A 24,989-nucleotide genomic window follows, 5' to 3' on the forward strand; every position below is an offset into this window, starting at 1 on the left:
TCGACTTTCGTCGAAGATCGCAGTTTGGGTCTTCGGGAACCAAGAGAAACATTATAAAACGTTGGCGGAGGAACGTTGATCAGCGATTCGCGGCGACTCCTCACACGTGGTCCTCGGAACACACGGATTTCGGTCTCTCACCCACGCACACAGACGAAAGCCAGTCGACGGGCACGGTGTTTAGAAAGTCCGACATCGAGAGCACGATGAGGTACACCTTGGTACCAGAAGACGTACCCATCGGAAAGGTGTACCAGAAGGTTCACCAGCTTCATAAGCGGTGGGGGTAACCTTAAGCTAGCGGTGTCAGACAGTGCCGAGCACTCACTGCTCGTCGATTCGCCGAGCGATCGACATCGAGTGTTCCCAGAGTATTTGCTGAGGATTTTTCGTTCCCTCGAGGAGTCGTCGTAGAAAGGAGGCCCGCTCTAACAGTGCTGAAACGATACACCTCGGCAGCATGGAAAAGGAACAACCGGATTCCCTGGCGACCGTCGCCGTTGTCTCCGAGAAGATGGCTCAGCCTCACAGCAATTACGCTCCCAGCGAGGTTTACTCTACCGCGGAACCACCACCGGTAAGCAGTCGAACGTCCGACGACGAAAAACTTCCGTTATCATGCACTCTGAGAACTCCTGTCGATGAATTAATCGTCCGAAACATCTGTATTTCTATTGTTCGAAGAGTGCTTTCCCAAGATAAACTTTCAGGCTCCGTGCATTTCTTTTCTCTGTTATCGCCAAAACTACCAAACCAGTCAAAACGATTAGCTCCAAATTCGTCTCAGAGTTACCGAAATTATATACGCGTTTAAATAAGAAATTTACCGCTAATTTCCTATAGTAAAGCTAACCGTCTCACGAAATTTCATATAATTAAAGTATTTTATTTAATTAAATTACAATTGGAAAGTTGAACTGTGCAACACAAATGACGTGCTCGGTATTCTCACGTTTTGCAACTTAGGAAGATATAATGGATCAGCGTAAAAATTAATTTTCATATCTGAGAAGATAATGGATAACGCGGCAGTCAAATTGTTAAACAGCTATTAATATATAAATTTGCCATAATTTGAGAGTAAAAAATGCTCCAAGCCATTGAAATGTCTGATATTCGTGCATATATCACGTACCATTCTAAAGTTCAAAACCTGTTCTCAGCGATCCGAACTCCATTCTTTTTTATTTCGGGTGTCACCTCCCTTCTAGACGGAATTTACCTTGGTATGAATCAACGCTATTTTCGTTAGCGTTCTCTGCACGCAGAAAAAACTGAGCACAATGCAAATTCGAAACTGCAGAAATTGTACATCGTCTCGTCCCGTCGAAATACAATGAATAAATCGGCATTGTTTCGAACTCGAAATGTAATCAGGTGTCGTTTAAAAGATCCGTTCTGCTTCGTACCATACTAAATGCTTCTCTCTTGTCCGCACATATTAGTCACAATGACTGATTCCAGCTTTTGAATGCCAAATAGAATTTGACTTACTTGCTTACCGTGTCTATTGAAATTCATTATATTTACTATTTATTGTATATTATATCTACCAAAGATTTGATATTGCACGCATGGTAATATGTATAAAATAACTTGACAGGGCGCTGTTATCGAAGCGAATAGAGAAGAATCGAAGAATATGTAAAATTTACTGAATTATGCTTTTATAACGCTTTGTGATTTCATTGAATCCTTCAATCTAATAAATAGAAAATAAATGTGTAAGGAACAATCAGTGAAAATAGTTTTAGAAACGATTAAAAATTCGAATGGAACGCTTGAAATAGATTTTCGATGTGAAATTTTCTTGCGTTTCTCCTGCAGATGTACATGTTATTAATTGAACCAAAGAGCGATTTAAACATTCGAACTCCGAAACCCTGGCAACCATGCGACACTGTGTTCTCGACGTGAAAACGTCTCGTTAAATGTGCAATTCGAAAACAATTCAATATGGTTGCTGAACCCGGAACATGGTGGTTACTATTCGTATCGTAGCATAGTATTGTTCTCGAGCATAGTCAGCGATTATTCAATCAGTGTAGCAGCAACGTTGCGACAATGTGCGAACTTTAACGATCAGCTGTGCGATACATCGAAATATTTATTTTGCACGGTTTCGCGATTACACGTGAAACGTTTACGCGCATCTGCCCGTGCGATGGCGTTTAGAGTGTTAAAAGGGCATAAAAATTTCCACGCTGATAGTTCACTGTCAACCGCGAAACTATAAACACGTGCAATTATTGCCAGGAAATTTCCGTTTCTATTTTTCAAGATTGCAAGTCGCGGTGCATAATACTTAACAATTAATTACGGTATCTGCGCAATTTGAGAACAAGTTATCAAATGTCCGGTCTCGCATTGTTTACTTTATTACTACGGTATTAAAACAATCGCGAGAAGTTTAAATAAATTCAATCTTGTCATTTTTAGAAGACAGTACATACTAGTCGGTATTAGAGCTCGGCATACAATCCTTAATATTAATAACAATCCTTTTCTTATTAGTTTCACTAAATACTGTATTTTTTGTTTAAAGCTGGTTGACAAAATTTATAGGCGCACAATTTTGAAAACATAGTAGAGAAAAAGAAAGTTTTATGGTGCGAAATTAATGGCCGATTCTGGTTACGATTGGATGAGTTTCATATATTCCGCAAGAGCAAATAGATCAAGATATCCTTTGATACGACGGATACAATAATTAATTTCGTGATGAAATTTTATTGAATTTGAAACGCTTCGAATCGAGAGCGACGATCGAGAGAGAGAGAGAGAGAGAGAGAGAGAGAGAGAGAGAGAGAGACTCTTTTTACAAAAGAGCGCGGAAATCCGCACAAAGCACTTCCGTGAAAGTTTCTGAACGAGTTTAATTCTACATACACGCTATCGTACAGTGCCTGTTTATCCACTTGATCGATTAAAACCGGCTGAATAAAGCAGAAACAGGAATCTATTAAGAATAGCAGCATCGTCGAATTTAAATCTCCCGTCTAGTTTTAGTTTCTCGAGTCTCCAATTATTTAATACGCGTTTCTCGTTATTGGAATTTCGTTGAACTCGTAACCATGTTTCATAACACAATCAAGTCATGTTTGATAAATTTATCAATTATTATTTTTCGTACTATGGTTGTTATAACTAACTTTGTTATTTAAAATTAAAATACGAGATTAATTATATTGGAAAGCACAATTATATGTTATCATTCGATAGAATACAAAATTGGGTTTTCATTTATGTTAATAAATCGCTGCGTTTGATATAATTAAATAGTTTTTACAAATGTTCTGTAATGTATTATATGTATTATATTTGGAGGTCGCTTATCATGTAGATACATGGATGACCGCGCTCGTAATTTACGTTTGCTGTAAAAAATCAGTTCCTCGTGCACGGTTTCGTTCCGACTGACAATGAGTACAACTGCATACCTAGTCATTGGAAAATCATTCCATGAAAAGAGACCGAGGAAATACGTGGTTGGAAAAAAAACGAAAGCTGCGCGAGAATCCTGCACAGATCCATCCACCTTGCGAAACAATAGGGTGTAACTGGTACCACGTGATCGGGAATCAACAGTTCGAATTTACAATCAATTTTCTCCTAGAAGATATAATGCAACGTCAGTCATTAGTTTTATTCTGTCTCTCTGGTTAATTGAACTTTCGTATTTTGCGAGCGTGACGCGAAAAATTATGCAGACGAGGTTTCATTTTCAACGTCGACCACGCTTTTTCCATTCGTTTGTTCCACGAAAATCGGAAACTTTCTATATAGTAATCGAACACTTTCTTGTCGCTTATTTCGATAACTCTGCGCTTGTGCATGTTCTAAAAAGTATCTGTTAATTGCGATGTTATCCTGTATTCTATAAAACAATTCCTTACGAAATCCTGGCGAACCTAAATTTCAAAATCTACTCAACAATTTCGTTGCTGATTAGAAAATTGCTAACGATAACGGTGAAATATATTAAAAGTATTGTAAATATTCGTTGATGTAAATACTTCCGTAATAAAAATCATCAATCGAGACATTCACTGAAAATATTTTTGTTTATCGCTTTACTAAATTGCGTAGAAACGATTCGTTATAAGATTTGCAATAAAAATTGCTTCTAATAACGCAATCTCGACCGGTCATATCGAGCGTGTCTGGAGATTTTAATGCTTGGTTCGCATACAGCCGGCTGTGTATTCAAGTTGCGAACACACGGGGCGTATATTGCAGTAATCATGCCATCATGCGATCATCCAACCATTATTTAGATAGCAAATAATTGAAACTCGAATTTCCTGCGGCATTATGTAACGTGATAATTTCGTTTATGCCTACATTTATTATACGAATAACGATTTTATAAAGGTTTAGGAAATTGCTCAACGAATGTTCGCTGCTTGTCGCGACGACTCGTGCCAACGAAAATTGTTTAAAAAAGAAACTTTGCAGTATTTCAGTTAATATCCTGTACTAACTTTATATACAGCGATAATTTGTTTGCGAACAGTTTGGTTTGTATCTCCACGGAAGCGACATGCAGGTGCGAAGGGTAAACGGATACTAGAATCACAAGATTATGACAGTAAAGAGTTTCGCTGACCGATGCGTTAGTTTGATAATAGAAGAACCTTGTTTACGGCGCAGGAAGCAATTAGTACCACTATCACGGCATCGTCTCTTATTATTCTGAATTTTATACACAGAGTAAGGCATATGGTTCGCGGAAGACGACAGGCGTTTCTAGTACTCTTTCTCCATTTTAATTAGCTGCTGTAAGCACCTACGTGGACAAAAAAAAACCGAGTCCCGCACAGTCCTTTTACTGGTAGAGCGAGTCATCTGACTCGTCTTTTCCTTGATACGAAGTTTAAAAACATTATACAGTGACTTACAGATTTCTTTATTTGTCTTTGAAATAAAGATGAAGTGTAAGACGTTTTTTAACGATTCGAAAATTAGTTAGGCAGAGATCGCAGTTTCAATTAAAAGCAGAAGCTTTATCTTTTTTTATACATCCACACGTTTTATCGTATGAAATTTGATTCTCCGTCGTCTCTATCAACAATATCTCTTAATGACAATTACGCAAGTCCAACGTAACATAATCATTTAGTCATAAAATAAGCCATTATAATTCTTCTCTCCTCTTATTTATTTTTCACCTCGATCATATGTTTCTCTGAGATTTTCTCGCGTAATTAGGAACGTTCTGTCTAATTATCATAAATAAATGCAATCATTTTCTACAAGTATTTCTAGATAGGTCACTGTAAATGTGTTATAGGGATAGACTTATTATTAGTTTATTTTCTTACCTCTAATTCGTGTTCTAAACTCTTGTCTTTCTTGCTTCACCAGTTACTACTACTACTACTACTTACTCGCCATGCGCATGTGAGACGGCGGTGCATCGAATAAAGTTAAGTTCCGTCCATTCATTCGGTTGGAAGAAATCGCGGGTCTCCTGGACTTCTGATACTGAATTTGATATCGCGCTATAAATGCTATAATATAATTGTACCGTTACTCGTTCGCGTTTCAGAGTACTCCTCCCGCGACGACGGACAAACGAACGTCTCAGAAAACCGCATATCGTTTCCATTCGCGACTGTATTTTCGAGTTCGCGTTATCGCGCCGAAAAAACCGACGGCGATCCGGTCGACAAAGGAAGAGAGATTGTCGCGGTCGCCCCGTTAATTAGTCAATTAATCGAAAAGGGTAAAATGCTTGTGACAGGGACTGTACTTGTACGTATTCGTAATGACCTCGATGTGGATGGACGACTGTAAGGTGAGAGGCCTCGAGGAGATAGTAGGCCATCCGAGGCTGCCTTTATGCTGCTCGATCTGCCAGACAAAAGTAAACAGGAGGCACTGTTGCCAGGCACTCGAAACGAAAGGATTACCATATCTACGTGCACGCATAACTGTTATAATCGATATTTAAAAAAAAGTCATCGGATAACAGTTATTGTAATACGCGCGTCGTTCGTCTCTCTTTATTCGCACGAGCACCGCATACGATAAAAAGAGGCTTCCTCTCGTCGAAAGATCGTCCATTTTCCAAAAATTGAACAACTTTCGAAAGTTTCATTCGGCTATCCTCTTTTCTAACCGATCGTCGATTGAACAGCGATGAAATTTCATCCGCGAGTGCCTCGATCTGTGTAGGCTGACTAAATTTAGATAGCACGATCCGTTTCTTCGCGAATTTACTTGTTTGCGACCTGTTATGTCATGTCACTGGCCCCGCTCGCCGTGATCGCGGCTCAAGTGTCAAACTACAGTTATTAAAACTTGCTTTATGCGACTTCTTTCTGCTCCGTGGCTATGTAGCACCTGGCGTATCGTGTTACGCGCTCATCTTTACACGGATCTAAATTATTTTTCCGCGAGCAATCAGCGTCCTCGTTATCGTTTATAAACGCTGAACCAAACAAAGTATTTGCATACGCGCGGAGAATACTTTTACGAATTTATATTTAATAATAAATACTGATTGCTCGATTCGATCGAATATTAAAATCATTATTTCATTAGAGCACACGCCCACCGTGTACAACACCGAACGGAGTTTATCATTTAAATATGTATAAATATCTCAAAACAATTCAAGGCATTTGATCTGTAAGCGATCTCTGAGATGGTCGCCGGTCGGGCGGCGCACTGTTTATGTCTCGGAGATAAGGTGGTCTCTGTTTGGGAGATGAGATGGTTCGTCGAGGGGAGGAGGCCCTTTTTCGAAGAGAAAGAGCCAGTCGAATAAAGATCTTTGCCGAAGAAGCAGCCCACCTAATTTCTCATCTTGTGTCTTCTACAGATCGAATTTTGAAAAAAGTTAGTTGATAAAAGGTGTCCGAGTAATCGATGTTACGAAAAGTATAGATAATAGATATGTATGATTTTATCTATCGGTTGCGGAACGAGAAATTCAGTATTATAGTAAAAGAATAATTTTTTCTGTCGGTATAGTATAACAGTGCATTTTATTTCATCTCCGATGTATGCAATTTACATGATAGGAAAGAGGAACGCGCGTGTAGGGAAACATAGAGAGATTCTCGAATAACATTTTTCACTTTTTTCCCGCAATTAGCTTCATTCTACGAAGTAGGAATACTGCGAGACCGCGAAAGGAGAGCGTGAAACGACAAAAGACCTCGACTCGGTTGGCTAGCCACCATGAAATCCCATACGCGCGTGTGTCTGTATTATGCGTGCACATATCGCATCGACTACATTATCGCGTAATGATTTTTGCACGTGTCCCATTGTAACGTTCACCTATCGTGCGCGCGTGTGTGCGTTATTGCATATTATGTAGCGTGCGTTTAACACGGAATTGCGTCTTCTCGCTTTGGTACAGCGTCTAATAAGCTCCAATGACACCAACTTGGTATATACAATAAAATTCAATAGTAAATGGTTTATGCAAAGCGTTGCGTTAAGGGATAACTTGGGCGTTACTAATAGCAATTAAATATAAGTTGTAAAGGAGTAGCAACTGTCGCGAGAGATTCGTAAAATCCGCGGAGTCAGCTGTTAAGGTGATTCTGATTAGTTTTCCATTGGATTGATTCTCAGGCATACATGAGGCCAAAGAGCACGGCAGTTCAAATCGCGAGGATCGCGGCTGTCACTTTGGTGACAATGTCCATCGTCCTAGGAAGCTTCATCCTCGCTGCTTCCTGGGTCCAAGCTCGCGCATCGTGCACCCCCGAATCCATAGCCGCGATGCAAGCGGAATTGAGGCTTCAGCAACAGCAACAACAGCAGTCGTCCATTAATTACCAGCAGGGAGAGTTCTTGAAGCATTTGCAGCCTGAAGCGCTTATACAAGTAAGTGTTCCGCATCTTTTTTAGGTGAATATCTATTTCTTTTTGAAAATTAAGCTGCACGCGACTCTAAAGTAGTGTCTCGGTTATACAGACTGGCAGAAAAAATAGAAATGATTATTATTAAAATGAATATTAAAATTATTGTCTGCTTTCTTTATGAAAGTACACGCGTTCTTATTTCATGGCAATAAATAAAAAAATAAACGCGCTATACCAACGACGCGATTCCAGAACGATTTCTGTCCTGCTTTGCTTGTTGCGGTGAAGTACGCTTTACGACGTTTCACTCGTTCGATACGGTGCCAGCTTTCGAGATTTCTAAATTTTCACCTTAAATTCAGTGAATTGTAAAAGCATCGTCGCCGAGAGTATTGTTGATCGATTGGTACCCGAAGATTGTCTCCCGTCGAAGCGATGCTGTTTGACTTTATGATCGAAAGTGAGGGAGCGAAACGCCGCGGTAATGGCGCTAATGCGATTAACGTCGACGTGCTGAACGAAGAAACCTACCCGCCGTATGCAAAACGGCTGAAAACTATTCGGAGCTTAATAGAACCCGCTTCGAGGAAGTTAGTCGAATTAGCGATAAATTTCAAAGTCATGCGCCATCGTATAAATTCTCATAATTGTTCCTGTAATCCGCGTAAGTGTGTCCTTTGTAAATCTGAAAGACTAAAGTCTGCTAATGCACGTATTTCTTTCTGTATGTTTTACGATAAAAATTGTAAAATATATGCTTTTTCGTTTGCTATACCATGTCCAAGATAATAAGCACACTGCAGTGTGATAATAAATTCGTATTATATCTATAATAGATCATGGAACACCTTAGATACCATGTAAATCCAACTGTTACGTTCGCATGATAAGTTTCCGTAACAAATTCAACATGTAATGATAAAACTTTGACGTTATCGATAGAATTTGCATAATACGTATATTAATTGGAAATAAACTCGCTCCCGAAATGCAGTAAAAAGAATCGTTACGTTCGCGCGAGAGAACATGCAGAAACAAATTGAAATGTTGCGTATCGACAGCGGTTGATGCATGTGTACGAGTTGAACGAGCGCGTTATAGGAATTCGATGGAAACAGGTGGCAACGAAAAACCACGCTTAAAAATGAAAGTGAAAGCTAATCGAGAAAGTGCGATCGCGTTTGTTTTGTTGCCGGCGGATTTTTAACAATGGAAAAACACATCGATCTGGCTAATGGACGAGTTCGAAAGCGAGCGGTACATTTCGGTAATAACGTTACGTGCGAGTTATATTTCTTGCCGGTACGTCTGAACGCCGGTCGCAAAACGTAAACACGTTCTCAGTTTCTGATGAGACAGCATTGAAAAGTTGCTTCTCACGGCACTCGATCGAAAGAAAGGAACGCGCTCGGTCTACGGTCACGCCCATCTTTGTGGTATTCGCCTCCGATATTACCTGTAATAATGAACTACCGAGATTTACCATGATTTATCGGGCGATTTTTCATACGGAAAGCCCGCGATGCCTGTTTCGTGCCGCAGGAGTTGCTTTATCGACGAGTCGACTTGTACACGATTCGGCTGTTATCGAGGGGAACCATTGTAACGGCGGGTTCTCCTTCTCGCGGAGGTCGTAACGTTCTCAGCGCCCAACATCAGAGAAATCCAACTCCGGTGGCGCGCTAATAATATTTCAAACTTATAGCGTCGCAACGTTGCTATTTTCGGCAACGCGGCAGTTTTTCTTCATTTGGTAGGGACCCTCGGCGAAGGTATCGCCGTGGTTAATTAACATTGTGACGTCATCGGGGCAACTCCTTAAGTTTACCGTAATACGTGCCTCCGGGTCAGTGTCTCTCAACTTCTCCTCGACCGTTCGTAACACCGGGCAAAGCATAATATGTAGTAAATCGTATTCTAAAATATTTTTTTACATTAACAGATACGTCAAATAAAACGGACGCACGCGTGAAACCGGTTTTGATTCGATTTTCTCGAATGTTTTACGTTGGCAAATAACTTTGGAAAATAATATCCTCGGCAGGTGATGTCCTCGAATTCGATGAAATAAGTTTAAAGCTTCGCTTGGCTATAAAAATGTCTATTCGGCGAAGTAAGCGGTATAAATATAGCGGTTGGAACGAAGTCTTTATACGTGTGCCCATGTGACACGGCAAAGGAAGATTCTATGAAATTACGCATACTTTCTTGCAAAAACAGGAGCAATTTTATGCACTGTAAGGTAAGAAACAAGCTAGAATTTGCGTGCCCAATTCGGATTCGCGCCTCTCTCTTTTCTTGCAAAGCTGGACAAGAATGCATTGCCCCGATCGTAAATAGTTCCACGCTTTCTAAATTTCCGACTTTTTATGCCTAATGCAGTCATTAACGCAAACTTATTTTTCATGGGCCTCGGAGCAGCGTGAAAAAAAAAACCAGAGAAAAACTTTCTTCCTGCGCGTCGCCGAGCTTATTTTATTTAAATTCAGTATATTTGGGAGTAGTAGTAAAGTCAGTATATTTTTTTTTACATCCTACAATAATATAATATATTATAGTAATAATTTAATAATATAAAAATTTGATAATTTCTTTCTATTGAAATCACTTTCAAACATTGAAATCACTCACGCGAATACGTTCTACATATATTTACGAATTGGCTATAATATTTCAATCTGCACGTTGCAGACTCCCCGTTGCTATGATTTGCGACCATGGATAAATCGAGTTACATAAATTGTTTGAATGATATCTAATAAGTTGATGATTTTCTCGATCGAATAAACGAAAATAGTCCTTCGGTGGAGCTGAAGTATCCCCTTAAAATGATTCGCACAGCTCGGCGACTTAAACGACGCGAATGAAAATTCTAACATCTACGTCGGTAGAATCTGGCGTTTTAGGAAAACAGGTGCCACATAGCCTATGTCACAGAAAGAAAGAAAGAAGGTGATTTCCTGTTTCGAGTTAAGATCGGGAATAGAGGAACGTAACTCGGGTTACGTAATTCACTGTTGCGGTTCTCCTTGAACGCAGCTCCTAGCACCGGCGCGTACGGCTTTTTCTGTTTCATTTTCTACGTTTTATTCTTCGCGTCTACCTGCGCGCACCTCGTTCATCTTCACTTGGCCGCGCCGCATGCCGCTTGAATTAATTGTCATTCGCTTCCTATTGATAAGTGGCTGTACGTATATCCTTCGCATACAAAGAACTGCTATTCTCGATCTTGAAATATGGTACAGCGTATGTTAGTCGGTCAAAATTATAAACTTTCAACGCTAATTTAACACATTCGAAAACGGAATCTCGTTTACGTTTAGTTCCGGTCTTTACGCACGCCGACAGGACTGTGTTGCATTAGCAAGAATATTTAAAAATGAAAACACGTCGAAGCGACGGAGATTAAATTGTTAAATTATGGCCGATTGTAATTTATCCGCAGAGTGGTTTCCAGTGATTGTTTTCACTGCGGTCACTGTCATTTCAAAGATTAATCATCGCTATTAAAAATCAGCTGATGAAAATCCTAGCCATTTGTGTTTCAATAATCGAGTCGTAATTATAATATCAAATGAAACTGGATTGTAAAATGAACTTCTTCTATAAATAGAGTGACAGGATATCATTTTGATCGTTAATCAAAGACAACGGCAAAAACCGTAACCGTCTCTCGTCTCGTGATCGAAATAATTCTTTATGTTCACATATATGTGAATATGCGTAGACTGGTTATCACGGAATTTTCATCGATTTGCCCGCCACTTTACACTCTCGTTCACCGTCGCTCCTCGTGGTTCCACATCGAAATAGAGGTGACAGTTGCTAACACGTGATAAACAGTACACGTGTTATAGTATATTAAAACGGGAACATTCTCGAAGCAACTGGACCATGTACAGCGTCGCGTAATCGTTCTTGTGGGACAAGGACGGCGACCGTTGATTTAAATGAAACTCACAATTAGCAAAAAATTTCCATGTAGGAGTTGCCGCGCTCCATTGGGATTATTCGTCGAGGATACTATCGATTCATTGGTCAAGGGGACTCGTTTGTAAGAATAGCTTCGTTGGAACAATTTATTTCTGACCGATGCACGATCGTAGTTGAAAAGAAATTGTTCAACGGTGGTATAAGGAACATAAAACGTTTAACCTTGGACATTGTTTAAGATTTATTTGATACCCTTCTCTAATCGAGAAGAAACATTCTGTGAAAGTTTATTGAAAAATTTCTAGACCCACGCATTCATTCCCTTGATTGGAGAAATCGCATACAATGCGATTAATTACAATGTTGATTAACAGTCGAATCGATCTGCGTTCATTGAATGAAAACTCGATCGCCCGTCATAAAACTGATTCATTAATAGATCATCGTTAGTCCATTCAATTGTCAATGCTACGAACAAATTCTCGTTTGCATTCAACTAGTCGGAAGTCAGCGTACCATTTCACGCCATTTATGTACGTGTTTATTCGATTAGAAAACGTAGCGCCACATGAATATTTCAGTACGTACAAAAATATATGTGTAATTACATATATATATATATATATATGTTAATTCAGACAAAAACATAAAACAAAATATTATTTTACAATGTAAGTAATAAGATAATATTACTTACATTATTATTATAAATACTATCACATCAATCAGACAAGAAATACAGAATTTCGTAATGACATTTTTAAAGAGCAGTTTATTGGTTGGAATTTTCGGCAGTAATTATTCAATAAAGTATCTCTCTTGCAGAATAATGGTTCAATGTATTTCGAAGGGAGCGATCGTGTTCAAAGCACTCGACCAGCTCTAATGGAATTTAAAATTGCCCGTTGTAACACAATTTAATAAGTGTTTAAACCTCGTTGAATTTTTCATTAAACGACTGATCGATTTTCACCGTTACATTAGTATTCTAATATATCGGCGACGGACACAAACGCGTTTGCATTGCCATTCGAGTCGCGTAAGCCGATCTTACTTTCTATCGGCAGCCTTAAGCGAACCGGAAACCGTCTTATAACTGTGTTATTTGTGTGATCGACGCGTATAGGGAAGTCTTTAAACCGACAACAGGAAAAACAAGATTCCGAATTTCACCGTCTCGCCGAAGCACCACGAGCAAATGATGATCTCTTGTCAACGGTAGTTTCTCTATAATTCGTGCGCCTTCGCGTCGCTCGTATTTCGAAAAAGATTTATACATTATAGCAGTTGATGGTCCGCCGCCGCCGACGACGGATAAGCGGCGCGCGAAGCACGAGCATCCATACATTTCTTCCACGGCGAGTGAAAGCTTGTCAGAAGAGTTCGCAGATCCTTGTCTGCGAGATTAACCGATGTAAGTTTCCGTGAAAGGCCGTTAATCGTGTTTTAATAAACGAGTTTGATCTTAACTTCGCAACAGCGATCCTGTTTCTCAAAAAATTCTTTTTATATTTTATCCATCCGGTGAACAATTTATGGTTTTTTAAAATTATAGAACGAACAGTCGAGTTCTCCTTAATTTTCTCGGTACTAAAGTATTAAAATAATTTAATCGTTTATTTTCCAATCGTTATTAACCTAGGAGACAATTTCTCTAATATTTTTTAACAACAATTTGTATCTGAATAGTCTAGTAATTTTTAGTGTTATCGAGACAGATATTTCTACTCTCTTCATGGAAATTGTATAATAGCTATTGATCCTGCGGGTAATGCGTGAAATAAAGCTACCAAATGAAAGGAAACAGTTAATGCATACATGGAGGAAAATATAAAATAACTGTACAGTGACTCTTTCGTCCTGGAGACTTTAATTCTTTTCTAGCATTGTGAGATCGCGAAACGTCGATTAATGTCAAGGCGATGTAAACCGTAAAAGAAGTTCGTCCTTCTCGAAACGTATGACGCGCATAGATAAATGAGGGTAAATAATGTCCACGAAGGATTTGCTTCTTCTTAACAATCATTCAACCAATTGCATTAATGATTATTATATTGGTATTGCTGTAATACACTATGTTGAAACGTCATTAACTTCGCTGTTTAAACTTTCCTTTTTTCGTTCTCGCTAATACAATATTAAACGATCTGTTAATATTATAACAGTTTAAAAGTGAAATAAAATGTTTAACTTTAAAAATTTGTCGTGCTTCGTTCATGGAAATTCAATAAATATTTCTTGTTCTAAATAAAGCAGTATTCGATGGAAAGCATTTTTTTTCCCGAAAAAAATCGAAGCTTTTGCATAAAATTTGACTTCGATTGGAAAAATAGCTATTTTATCGTTGATTGTCTAGTTCTCCATGCAATGTTACAACCATAAATAAACGAAATATACGAATAAAATAAATCCATAAAGATCCACTATACATGATAAAAGAATTTCAAAGCAAGCCAATCCAACGTTGCATCCTTTTTCCCTGTCACGCCGGGGGGAATGCATTATGAAACGCGTTCCGCTGTGCGCGAGTCGTTCAATCGGAACTAATTTTTGCGTAACAAACGAAAGAAAATTATCGAGTGTTTGCGTATCCTCGAGCTGGTGAAATTCAATATCGAAGATTCTAGTACGTACGAGAGATTGAAACCTCTCACCGAGTTTAATTGCTTTCTAACAACTGTCGTTATTTATATATCTTCTTTCAGCACTAGCAGTTGACAGGTCGCATTTATAGCTGTACGACCTGTAACAATTTATATTTTCCAATTTATATTTTGTGATCTCTCTGTCTCGTAGCGTTGTTTTCCAAGCTAATATATCTCCCGGTACGTGCTCGCTAAGCGTTTGAAACTAGTCAGATCCGAATCTGCTTGTAATACTCTCGATCCCATCTCTGCGATATGAAAGCTCGCTGAAGATGCTGGCGCGCATTTTTGCGACTCTCGATGGAAAGGTAGGTACCACAACGGAAAGTGGGTTGCCCGTTGCACGCACCGGCAGCAAGGTGAACGTTCTCTGAAAAGATTTTCTCTCCGCAGGCTAACTGTATTGTTGCTCGATGTTGTCCGAGTGGTTGCTAACATGCCGCACACCACCTTGACGCCAGAAATTGTTCCCCTTATCAATTATCACGGATCATTTTCGCTCAACTCCAACAGCTCGTCCGCGCTGGCACGCTCTCCCGTGGATTAGAAATGTCCCCCGCGTTCTCACGAGATCTTCTGAATTTCACTTTTCCTACACCGGAGATCGCTGGATCTTCAATCGCGGACCATGGCGTTTAGAAGATCGTTGTTAGGCGATCTGGGACACCTGGTTTCCATAACTCGCTCCCCGATTCAGTTCGAGGCGAGCAATAGTTGAACAACGTTCATGAATATTCTTCGCGTCTCTAGCACAGATCTGGCCAATTGTTGTTTGAAAATTGGGTTGTTCATAATAATAGTGTAATACTTCATAAATATTGTTGATTTGAAATTAGGCATTGGCGCGAGTTAATTAGAGATGGTTCTCACGGATTTGTCGGTAGGCAACGTTAACCCAGATCGTTGCATGAATATTATAATAAATGTTGCATATTCGTATTGAATTCTGAAGACGTTGTAGGAGAGTTGCGCGCATATCGTTATCCAGAGAAATGATTACATTACTTTAGTATTATTACATTTCTCTTACTGATAAAAAGAAGTAAAAAGTTAAAGAAAATTCGAATAAGTTGTATAGAGTGATAGTGAATTATTAATTTATATCTCTTGTGTACGAAAATATTTTCTACAGGTTGTTCCATTCGCTAGAACGAAATTACACAGGATCCGGTGCACGATATTATTATTTCTCGATGTGCATCTGTTATCGAAAGCGGCGCTTTCCTATCGGAACGATAGAAAAAAGGCGACGAAATATAGGGAACGAAACCAGTTTGTCGAATTAAAAATGTGGCAGCGTTGTAGCAAAGCAAAAGTGTGCCGCCGATTTCCATAGTTCCGAGTGACGAAGGCACGCGAGTACGAATCTACATCATCAGAAACGCGTTCTATAGAGTATATAATAGAAGGCTGACAATGTGCACGTCGCCTAAAGACGATGATTACCTGTCATAATGGTCCGCTAATTGATAGCCAGCTCCTAGAAGGGGTTGGCAAGATTTCTAAAGAAAGCCTGCGGGAACGAGTGGTCGTCTCCGCGCGGCAAATTGCAATACCGATTTCTTCGTTCATACAACATGCCACGCGAAGCCCGTCGATTTCATTTCCCTCGTGAAATCCTTTCTGTTCTCCGTTAATTCACCACGAAATACGCTACTATTTTTATTTCAATGTCTTACTTTAATCGCATTGCAATTTCTAAAATACAAAACTGATCTTCTTAAAACACGTTCTCGCGTGCTTTCCTTTTTCTTAAATTAATGTGTTCATATTTTGACAGTTCCTTATTATTTTTTTAGCCTTTCGTGGCTAAATTGTGGCCTCGGTTCTGAAATCATTTGTAGAATTATTGATATGCGAACTGTATCGATTAGAATTATTCTAAATACAGAATGTAACTACAGTAACGATAAAATAAGAGAGATATAAAAAAGTCAATAGAAGTGCCGTCAGTGGATCGCTGTATCATTGATGATATAAAATTCACGTACAACAATGAGGCTCTATTGTCTGTTCTTACCTTTTGTTTCTCTCGGTGAAAACTTGGAAGAATTTCTCGCGTGCATCTTTTTTTTCTACGCACATTAGGAACTCTTTTTAATAAAAGAGCAAGGAACGCGGCGGCGATAGAAACGCCACAGGAGTTGCAGCTACCTGTACTTTTGAGGGTTAGGAAGTTTCACTTGTTTCGTCTCGTTCTAGCTTGACGATTACACAGGTTGTCATTTGAGCACCGCAAAACCGTTTCCACATCCAATTTCCCAAGTGGAAAGTGTTCGGTCTAGTACAGCGCTATCTTTATCTAGCTGAATCAAAGTCAGCGATTTCTCCTTATTTTATCTTCTGCAAATCGAACTCGATTACAATTGGAATCAGAATTGCGTTCTTGACAACATTTACAAAAATAATATTCTTTCAACGCTAAAATTTCTTAAAAAGCTCTCGACAAAGACTTTTGATAATATTTGCTTAACATTCAAACACGACGAACGTAGGAGCGGCGCATACATTGCACAAGTTGCATAACGCGTCTTACGCGATCACCCCAAATTTTGTGAACTTTCTTAAAAGTTTGACCTGTCGCGATTCCAAGCGTTTACGCGTGCACGGTGAAACGGGCGTGTTTAAATTCTGAGGACGAAATTGATTTGCTTCTTACACGCGTTGCATACTGAAATGCAACGTTTTTAATAAAGTTTCATTCGGTTACACGCGTTCGTTTATTGTTGGCCATATCCCCGTTTAATGGGAGATGAACCGAGGAGCAAAGACTTATCGGCAAATTGATAGACATCATTTCAAAAGATTTCTTTAAATCGGCGCTTCCGCTAATTGCAAGTTCTCGTCGTTTGCGGGAACATCGCAGTTGGTTGGAACTTAAGTTTTAGAAGTTGCGAAAACCGGGAGCCGGTCGGCAGGCCGAGCCATTCCACCTTTCCTTACGTTCACCGATATTCAAGTAGAAAGTTGTCACTTCGTATGAAGTAAGTTGCCTCAGCCAGCCAGCAGACGGAAACGTTGGTATCGTTTGTACTCGCCAGAATCTGATGCAACCAACGTTTCTTGTACGATATTGGTTTCCTGCTGACCGATCGCAAGTCGGATTCCTGAAAGTACCCAACTACCTGTAACTTCCTTCCTATTGCCATTTACCAAATACGTATTTCGTGCTGCTTCCGTATTTACCGTTCCCGCGACTAATAATGTAGCCGGCGTTAGCTAACAGGAAATCGTTTCTTTAATGCAGAATTAATCTCCTTTTAATTGAATTTTATCGAATAACTATATATAATTGTTCTTAACATAAAATACGTTTCGTATAAAGATAATTTAGCTAGTGACAGACGCTTGCAATCACACATTACAATTATACATAATCTAAGACAATATTGGGCTCTGAAAATGAATAAATAATCTATGATCATACTACTTGGACCGCAGAGCTGAAGAAATGTGAAAGTCTGCAGTCTGGTTGTAATTCATAGCATCGTTTTCTGAATAGAAATTGGAGGTGTACAGAATGGAGGTATACAGCTATATAAAGACAGAAATTACATTTCTTATAGATATTTTTATGAAATTTAAATGTGTCTAATATAAGAAAGAACTCCGTGAAACGATCAAATTAATCAAATTCAGCTGAATTTGTTAAGATCGTTCTCCGAGTTTCGATGAATGTTCTCCGAGGATCGAGGGGACACGGTGGACCGTTCGCAATGAGCAGTTATGTTAATTAGAGCATGTCGCAGAGCGGTGTATCGCCTCGGCCGGTCATCATTATTGTTATCATCATTGCCGATTAAGTGCGATGAAAGGACTGGCAATAACCGCGGCTCGGTGAAATAATTGAATCGTATCTGTTGGAGGATCGTTTCCTAGCGCGCGCTGGAGAAAACGACGATAAAGCCGCGGAAACGACCGAAAAACGTTCCCCACGGTTCTTCGAATGCTGGATAAATATCGCCGCGGAGCGCGTTCATCTGTTGATGCAACTCGTCTTCCTGGTCGCGACATCGGGTCGCGAGTGAAAGTAAACTCTCTTCTATGTTATCGCGCTATAACCTCGTCGAAACGATGGCAATCGTCGAATGCTGGCAACAACGATGCGAAGCATCGGGTCGCTCGATTAAACGCTACGATTTTAGATTCTACGCTCGACACTTTAGAGATTCAACTTACGTTTTATTCTATCTTTATGATAAAAATCAAACGGACAGAAAAGCAGTGAACTAAATTTAATTTCGAGGAAATTACTTTGGAAATATAGAATCGCTGTTACTGAATCCCTGTATGTTTTATTAACCTATTGTTACAGGATACAAGCGAGACAAAGGAAGCGCAACAGACTTTGGTCGATCAAACGCCCACGAAAGAGGCTGCCGAGCCAGACACGAAGGACATTAAACTTCAGAAAGAAGACGAAAACAATTCAAAATCGGACAGCGACAACAGTGATCACGAAGATGACGACGATGACTACGATGACGATGAGTTTCCCCCTATGCATATTAAGCTGCCCCTTCAGTTTAATTTCGATGACATTGCGGGCGTAAGTTCATTAAATCCATTCATTTACATATAGTCATTATAAGATTAACTTTTCTACGGTTAGGCCAACCGATTCAAATCGCTTCGGAATAACAAAATAACCTTTTTTGAGTTTATAGAAACAGATCGTTGCGACTATAAATTTTCCAAAATTCCATTTTGTTTCTTTTTGAATATGAATTACCTTACCTAATATTCGTTACGATCCATCTTTGACAGTTCTGATCTAATGTTTTCCAGACTCTAATTCAAGAAGCACGCAGCAGAGTATCTTGCGTGGTAGAAAGACGAAGAGCCGATCAAGTGATGGACGGTGATAACAACAAAATCGAGAACAGCACCGATTCTCGTTACCAAAGGCTCAGCGGAGAACGCGTTGCCATTCTTTGCGAATCTGGAAATCCTCAGCAAGAGTACGTACATAATATTTCATCTAATTCAAAAGGATTTGATCAATAAATTACAAGAGATACAAATGAATAGTAAGTAAATAATTCTCGAAATTGCATCTACATCTACTATTCTATCGGCATTGCACTATAGATGACTACGGTTCACCATATTCAAAGTGACATTCACTTTCAGACATCAAGATCAAGAGATGCTTACCCCGATTATTATTCCTCTGGGAACCGTCCAAGTACCGCTTCAGTCTCAGGACATGAATCCAGGTTACCATCAATACCAAGTGCACCCTCAGTATCAAGTTCCTGATATGCAGCAGCTGCCTCTGAGCGATCCGCGTGGATTGGACCATATCCCACCTTCTGGTGTTCTTCCACCAGAATTGCGACACCTTCCTCAGGTGAACACTGAAATGAGACCACCACGAATTGGATTGCAGACACCAATGATGGGACCGCAAAATTCTGCAATGGGACCACAAGTCAGTTTATATTGTTATTAGTACTAATAAACGTTCTCTCGAAATTATTTCATTATTAAAACAGTCAAATAATTTAAATATTAACGGCAATTGTAATATATAATAGTTATCGTTTATTTTATCGAGAGACAAAGAACCCTTGTATCGTTTAGAAAAATCGGCTAGGGGTGGACGACTAGAGAAAGATTGGCATTTTGTGTAAATCGATTCGAGTCGAATGGTTCGAAGCTTCTCTAACGTTTGACAATTATCCAGATCGAAGTGCGCCGAATCCCCATCGAGCTGCGTCCCTTCCCATCGAACTCCGTCAGAGGAATGCGCCCGCCGATGCCTCAGGAACCTCAAATGATATTCCAACAAGTCGAGCAGACTCCAGGCGGCGCGTATGGCCAAGAACAGGGTCCGGTCATGATGCCTCCGCCAGCACCGCAACCGGAGGCTCAAGTTCACGAGCAAAGGGTTATCTCGCACGTGATGATCCCGCAAACGGAGCAGCGACCGCCCCAACCTCAGATGCAACCCCAGATGCAGCCGCAGATGCAACCACAGATGCCACCTCAGATGCAACCTCAGCCACAGCCTCAACCGCAGATGCAACCGCAGCCGCAGCAAGAGCCGCAGCCACAGATTCCCGAGAGGCCACGTTCGCCCTTCCAAGGGATTCCATTCGAAATTCGTAGGATTATTCAGCAGGTGCCCTTGGAAATCAAGAACATCATCCAACACATCGCCGGCGAAGCAAGACCGGTTCCTGTGCAGGTACCCGATGGTGCTCGTCGCGAGGTAATTCAATTTATCGCTGATTGACGCTTCAATGGCGCCAAATTAAATAATGTGTAACGATTCAATTTACTCGTACACTTTTTATTTATAATCATTGCAGCACCAGCGAATAACTCAGATTCTTCCGATTAGAATGAGTACAAACACGATGTTAATACGATAACTTAAATCAATCCGAGTTAGGTCGTGTCTGAACTTATTTATATCAGAAGAAAACCAACCAACTATCTATTGATGCTGCAATGATAGAGTTAAAACGATAGTTGCTAAGAATTAAGTTTTTCTTTATTTACTTGTTTATTCTTTATCGGTTATCAAAGATTAATTTTACAAACATTATTCTTTAGATTGCCAAGAACGTTTGCTCCTTTCTGTTCCGTTTCCCTATAGTTATTATTTAGTAGTAACTAGTAGATTATACATCGACTATGTAAACGCGTTGAACATTCGATTTAACGTGTCGTTTAGAACGTTCAAGAGTTTAAACCGTTCCCGGAAGGAGCACAGCCCATCCCTGTAGGTCTTCCACTTCCGATAGAGGTCCGAAACCTATTGGAACATGGAAATATCGAGGGTCGTCAGAGATCGGACGGATCGCACGAACAACAGGAAGCGAAACCTTTCCCTGGACCGGAAGACGATAGCGAGGAGGAAAGGAACTTCCCTGTACCAGCGGAAATTCGCAATATTATTCACCAGGTAGGCGATGATTTCACATTATCGGGACTTATAATATTGCGGGACTTATATTAGAGATTTATATTTGCTGGTTCTGAATTACATGGATCGAGTACATCCATATAATGATAATTTATTTATAGAAGATGAAAGTTATGAAACAGCAGGGATTTGAAATTTAACCACGGGAGACCAACAGGTAGCGTGGCCGAGCGGTCTAAGGCGCTGGTTTAAGGCACCAGTCTCTTCGGAGGCGTGGGTTCGAATCCCACCGCTGCCATAATTTTTTTAGTTTTTATCGATGACGTGTTCGGATGTAGCGTAGTTTGATTAACTCTTTGCACTCGACCATTTGCCATTTTAACTGTAAATCTGATATAAACTTTCTGTCTCATAATATTTCCATTCTTTGTAGCAAAGCGCACTTTTATGCTTGTCACTCGTACTAACAGCTCCACTATTTAACAGTACTTTAAATCTAAACTTTATTCATATAAAAATGATCTTTGGACACGATAAAATCATTTTGATGATGCCTCAGATTCACCACTCGAGCGCAAAGGATTAATATACAGGGCAATTATGTTTCCCCATACGAAAGCCTAGAGTGACAGTTGTAAGTCTATAATATTTTGCGTTTCCAGGTTGTCGAAGGAAATGCATTCCCCGTGCCAAGATTCATGCTTCCATTGAGACCTGTCGATTCGTTGGATATACCCGTTGAAGCTCGTGCCGAAGTAACTGATGGTCAAAGCTCTGAGCAAGAATCGGAGCAACCACAGCAACAGGAGGAACAAAAACAACAACAACAACAACAGCAAAACCACAAGATGATGCAAGAACAATACCAGCAAATGCAGCAGCAAAACCACAAGATGTTGGAAGAACAATACCAGCAAATGCAGCAGCAAAACCAAAAGCAACCAGAGTCGGCAGAGCAAAGTCGTCCGCACTGTGAGTATACATTTTCATTCGAACGCTAAGACTATGGATCCCTAAAATTTATTGATTTATTTATGAAAACGTAGAAAATGTTAAACAGGAAGCAAAGAAGCTTGGCGGCTTAATTAAATAACAAAACTCCGGTCATTTTAATGAGAATTTGTTTCTTGATTACAGATGTACAGCCGCGTTCGGTGCGATCCATTCCAGAAGCGTTCAGCCATCGCCGCGAGAAACGCGTTCGTCGTTGCGCATGTGACTGCGCTTGCTAATTTCATCTTCAAATCGGGTGTCCCGTTGTGCCTGGCCGAACAGAACGTTCAAAAAGGAGATAGAACATCCACCCGGGAGCACATGTGACGAGTTTATGCGATTGAAACAGGATACATAGCACTCCTCCATTCTTTTTTCGCATTTTAATAAGCTTCGATCGCAAACACACGGCCGGACACCGAACAAGAGAAATCGAGACGCATCGAATGCGCTGTGTTTCGATTAAGTTTGATTGTGCTACTTTGCTAGAGACAAAAAAATAACACGATGAAGCAATTAAAGGAATCAATGTTGCATCGGCAACCTTAATATTTTTGCTACGGGGCTGCTTTTCGCAAATTTATATACCACGGTGATTTTACTTTACTTTCTTTCGTACCGTAAAAGTGTAGCACCTGTTACCTTTCTCTACCATAGAAGCTATTGGAACTGTTATTGAAATGTTTTGAAATTAATATTTAACGAATGGTAGATGAAACCAGATCGGACTGATCAGATTTTAGTAGTAAATTTAATCAGAGTTGTCAATTGTTGCTAAATTTTGCCCGTAGTTACTTTAATGTACAACAGACGTTGGAAATTGATTGGTTATAGTCATCTTTAGTAAGGAGAGGGTTGGAAAATGTCTAGATTTCATATCGAACGTTAAAACGCCCAATTAGTAGACAGAGGATGTACTCGTATCACTGATATTTTTTGAGAATCTTCGCGTATATATCTATATGTCGCAAAAATCTAAAGAAATCGCAAAAATGCAAAATTCTGTGAGAGAGAAATTCCATCCACAATTCAGTTGTAATATTTTCTTCAGTGCGTGATAGCGGCTACAAGTAGAAAGCAAAGGGAGGGTAGAAATAAGTCTGTGATTGTTCCATTCGCTTACGGTAAAATCAAGAAAATTTTGGTCGCAATTAGAGACGAATGTGTTTGAAGGATAATAAATTTGAAAGGATAGCGTGTAATAGACGAACATGGTCTATCGAGAGCTTAAATGTTTTACTGTGTATTAACATTTTCCCATCGGATACTTTATTGCGAATTAGTATTCCGCATCAGTTGTGTTGTAAACAATTTGTTATGTTTAAGCTATCAGCTCCTCGCAACTACACGAAATTGTTTATGATGTAGACTTTTTATTATCCTGTATTTTTTGTATTGTATACGTACACATATATTTTTTCATGACAATTAATAAAGCGACAAGATTATTGGTTAGATTAGATTCTACGCACACACATTTTCTTTTTATTTTCCATACAGCCCTTGAACTCGTGACGATTCTATCGCTGAAATAATGATAGCAATAATTCATGTTAATGTAAATACAATATTTTTAATTTGCATAAAACAGTAACTGCTACTAAAATACCAACTAAATATTATTTTTCTCTAACGTTCTTTACTTTTTAGAGATTAATAGAACATAAAGGTGACGGAAAAATATTTAAAAGTTGTTGAAGTAGAAAATTGAATTATAAGTATCGTTAATATTTAAGTATTAATAAATGAATAAAACATTTTCTTAAGGGTGGATATTCGAACGAGGTGGAAATTTACGAAACTGAATATTATTATTTCTGTAACCAGTATCAAATCGACTTAACAGTACCGATCAAAAATTTCGAAAACAATAAACTTGAATAATTACAAAAAATCATTCTCGAGAAGTATTAGCATTCGATGATGATAAAATGTTGTTAAAAATTACAAGTGATTCCAAACTTTTGCTCGGTAATATATATATATACATATGTATACGTTATTTTCTGCAAGTACAGACGGCTATAATTCAATCGAACTGCAACTTGATTTAATTGAAATTCTTGTGCTACGAAATGTATACAACTATTGCGCTATTAATATAATAAATAATTGTAACTTTTTTAAATTTATATAACTCGAAACTACTTTTATGTCATTAACATGGGTAGATGAGTTAGAGATACGCAATTGCTTCTCTTCTTTTAATCAACGCGTATACATTAAGATGAAAAGAAGAAAAACGTACTAAATAATGTGAACATCGACTTTTTTATGGATTATTTCCCTACTAGAATTACACATAGCTTTCTTGGGTTTAAAAATAATAAAAATTGTATCGAATACTAGTAAATATTCTGCTGTACCAAATTTGTCAGCAATTTTAGCACTAGACGTATGTAAAACATTATGAAATAAAACGATGTAAATAAAATTTGGTTGATTCCTAATTCAAAGAACCTCTTAAGTATTGAAAATAAATTTTGTGTTGCTTTATCAGAATATATACATACAGCTGATAATGTGATAAAGAATCTGTTCTGCTTTTTTCTCTTGTTATGCTTTCTACAGTTTCAACTATTCAAACATAAAATATGGTCATCAAGTTTTAAAACGTAAAAAGAAACAAAAAAAGAAGAATTGGATGATAGTGTAGTCAGATTTGCCACTCAAAATCTGCTATATACGTATACGTACAAATACTAGTGTATATA

At 39.0% G+C, this 24,989-nt stretch overlaps 1 protein-coding gene and 1 non-coding gene across 2 annotated transcripts; both read left to right on the forward strand.

Annotated features, from left to right (window-relative positions):
- The first annotated feature begins 300 nt into the window (after nt 1–300).
- Nucleotides 301–23,730, forward strand: LOC144478516 (uncharacterized). Its single transcript, XM_078196492.1, has 9 exons — nt 301–577; nt 7,594–7,848; nt 18,721–18,954; nt 19,194–19,366; nt 19,539–19,839; nt 20,095–20,622; nt 21,091–21,321; nt 21,945–22,254; nt 22,420–23,730. Exons 1-9 carry the CDS (start codon nt 461–463, stop codon nt 22,512–22,514), a joined length of 2,244 nt encoding a protein of 747 aa, XP_078052618.1. The 5' UTR covers nt 301–460; the 3' UTR covers nt 22,515–23,730.
- On the forward strand, nt 21,499–21,580 carry Trnal-aag (transfer RNA leucine (anticodon AAG)). The gene has a single exon. It is a non-coding gene; the product is annotated as a tRNA-Leu (tRNA).
- Nucleotides 23,731–24,989: the final 1,259 nt, after the last annotated feature.

This window comes from Augochlora pura, chromosome 2 (assembly GCF_028453695.1).
Source record: "Augochlora pura isolate Apur16 chromosome 2, APUR_v2.2.1, whole genome shotgun sequence".
NCBI classification, from domain to species: Eukaryota; Metazoa; Arthropoda; class Insecta; order Hymenoptera; family Halictidae; genus Augochlora; species Augochlora pura.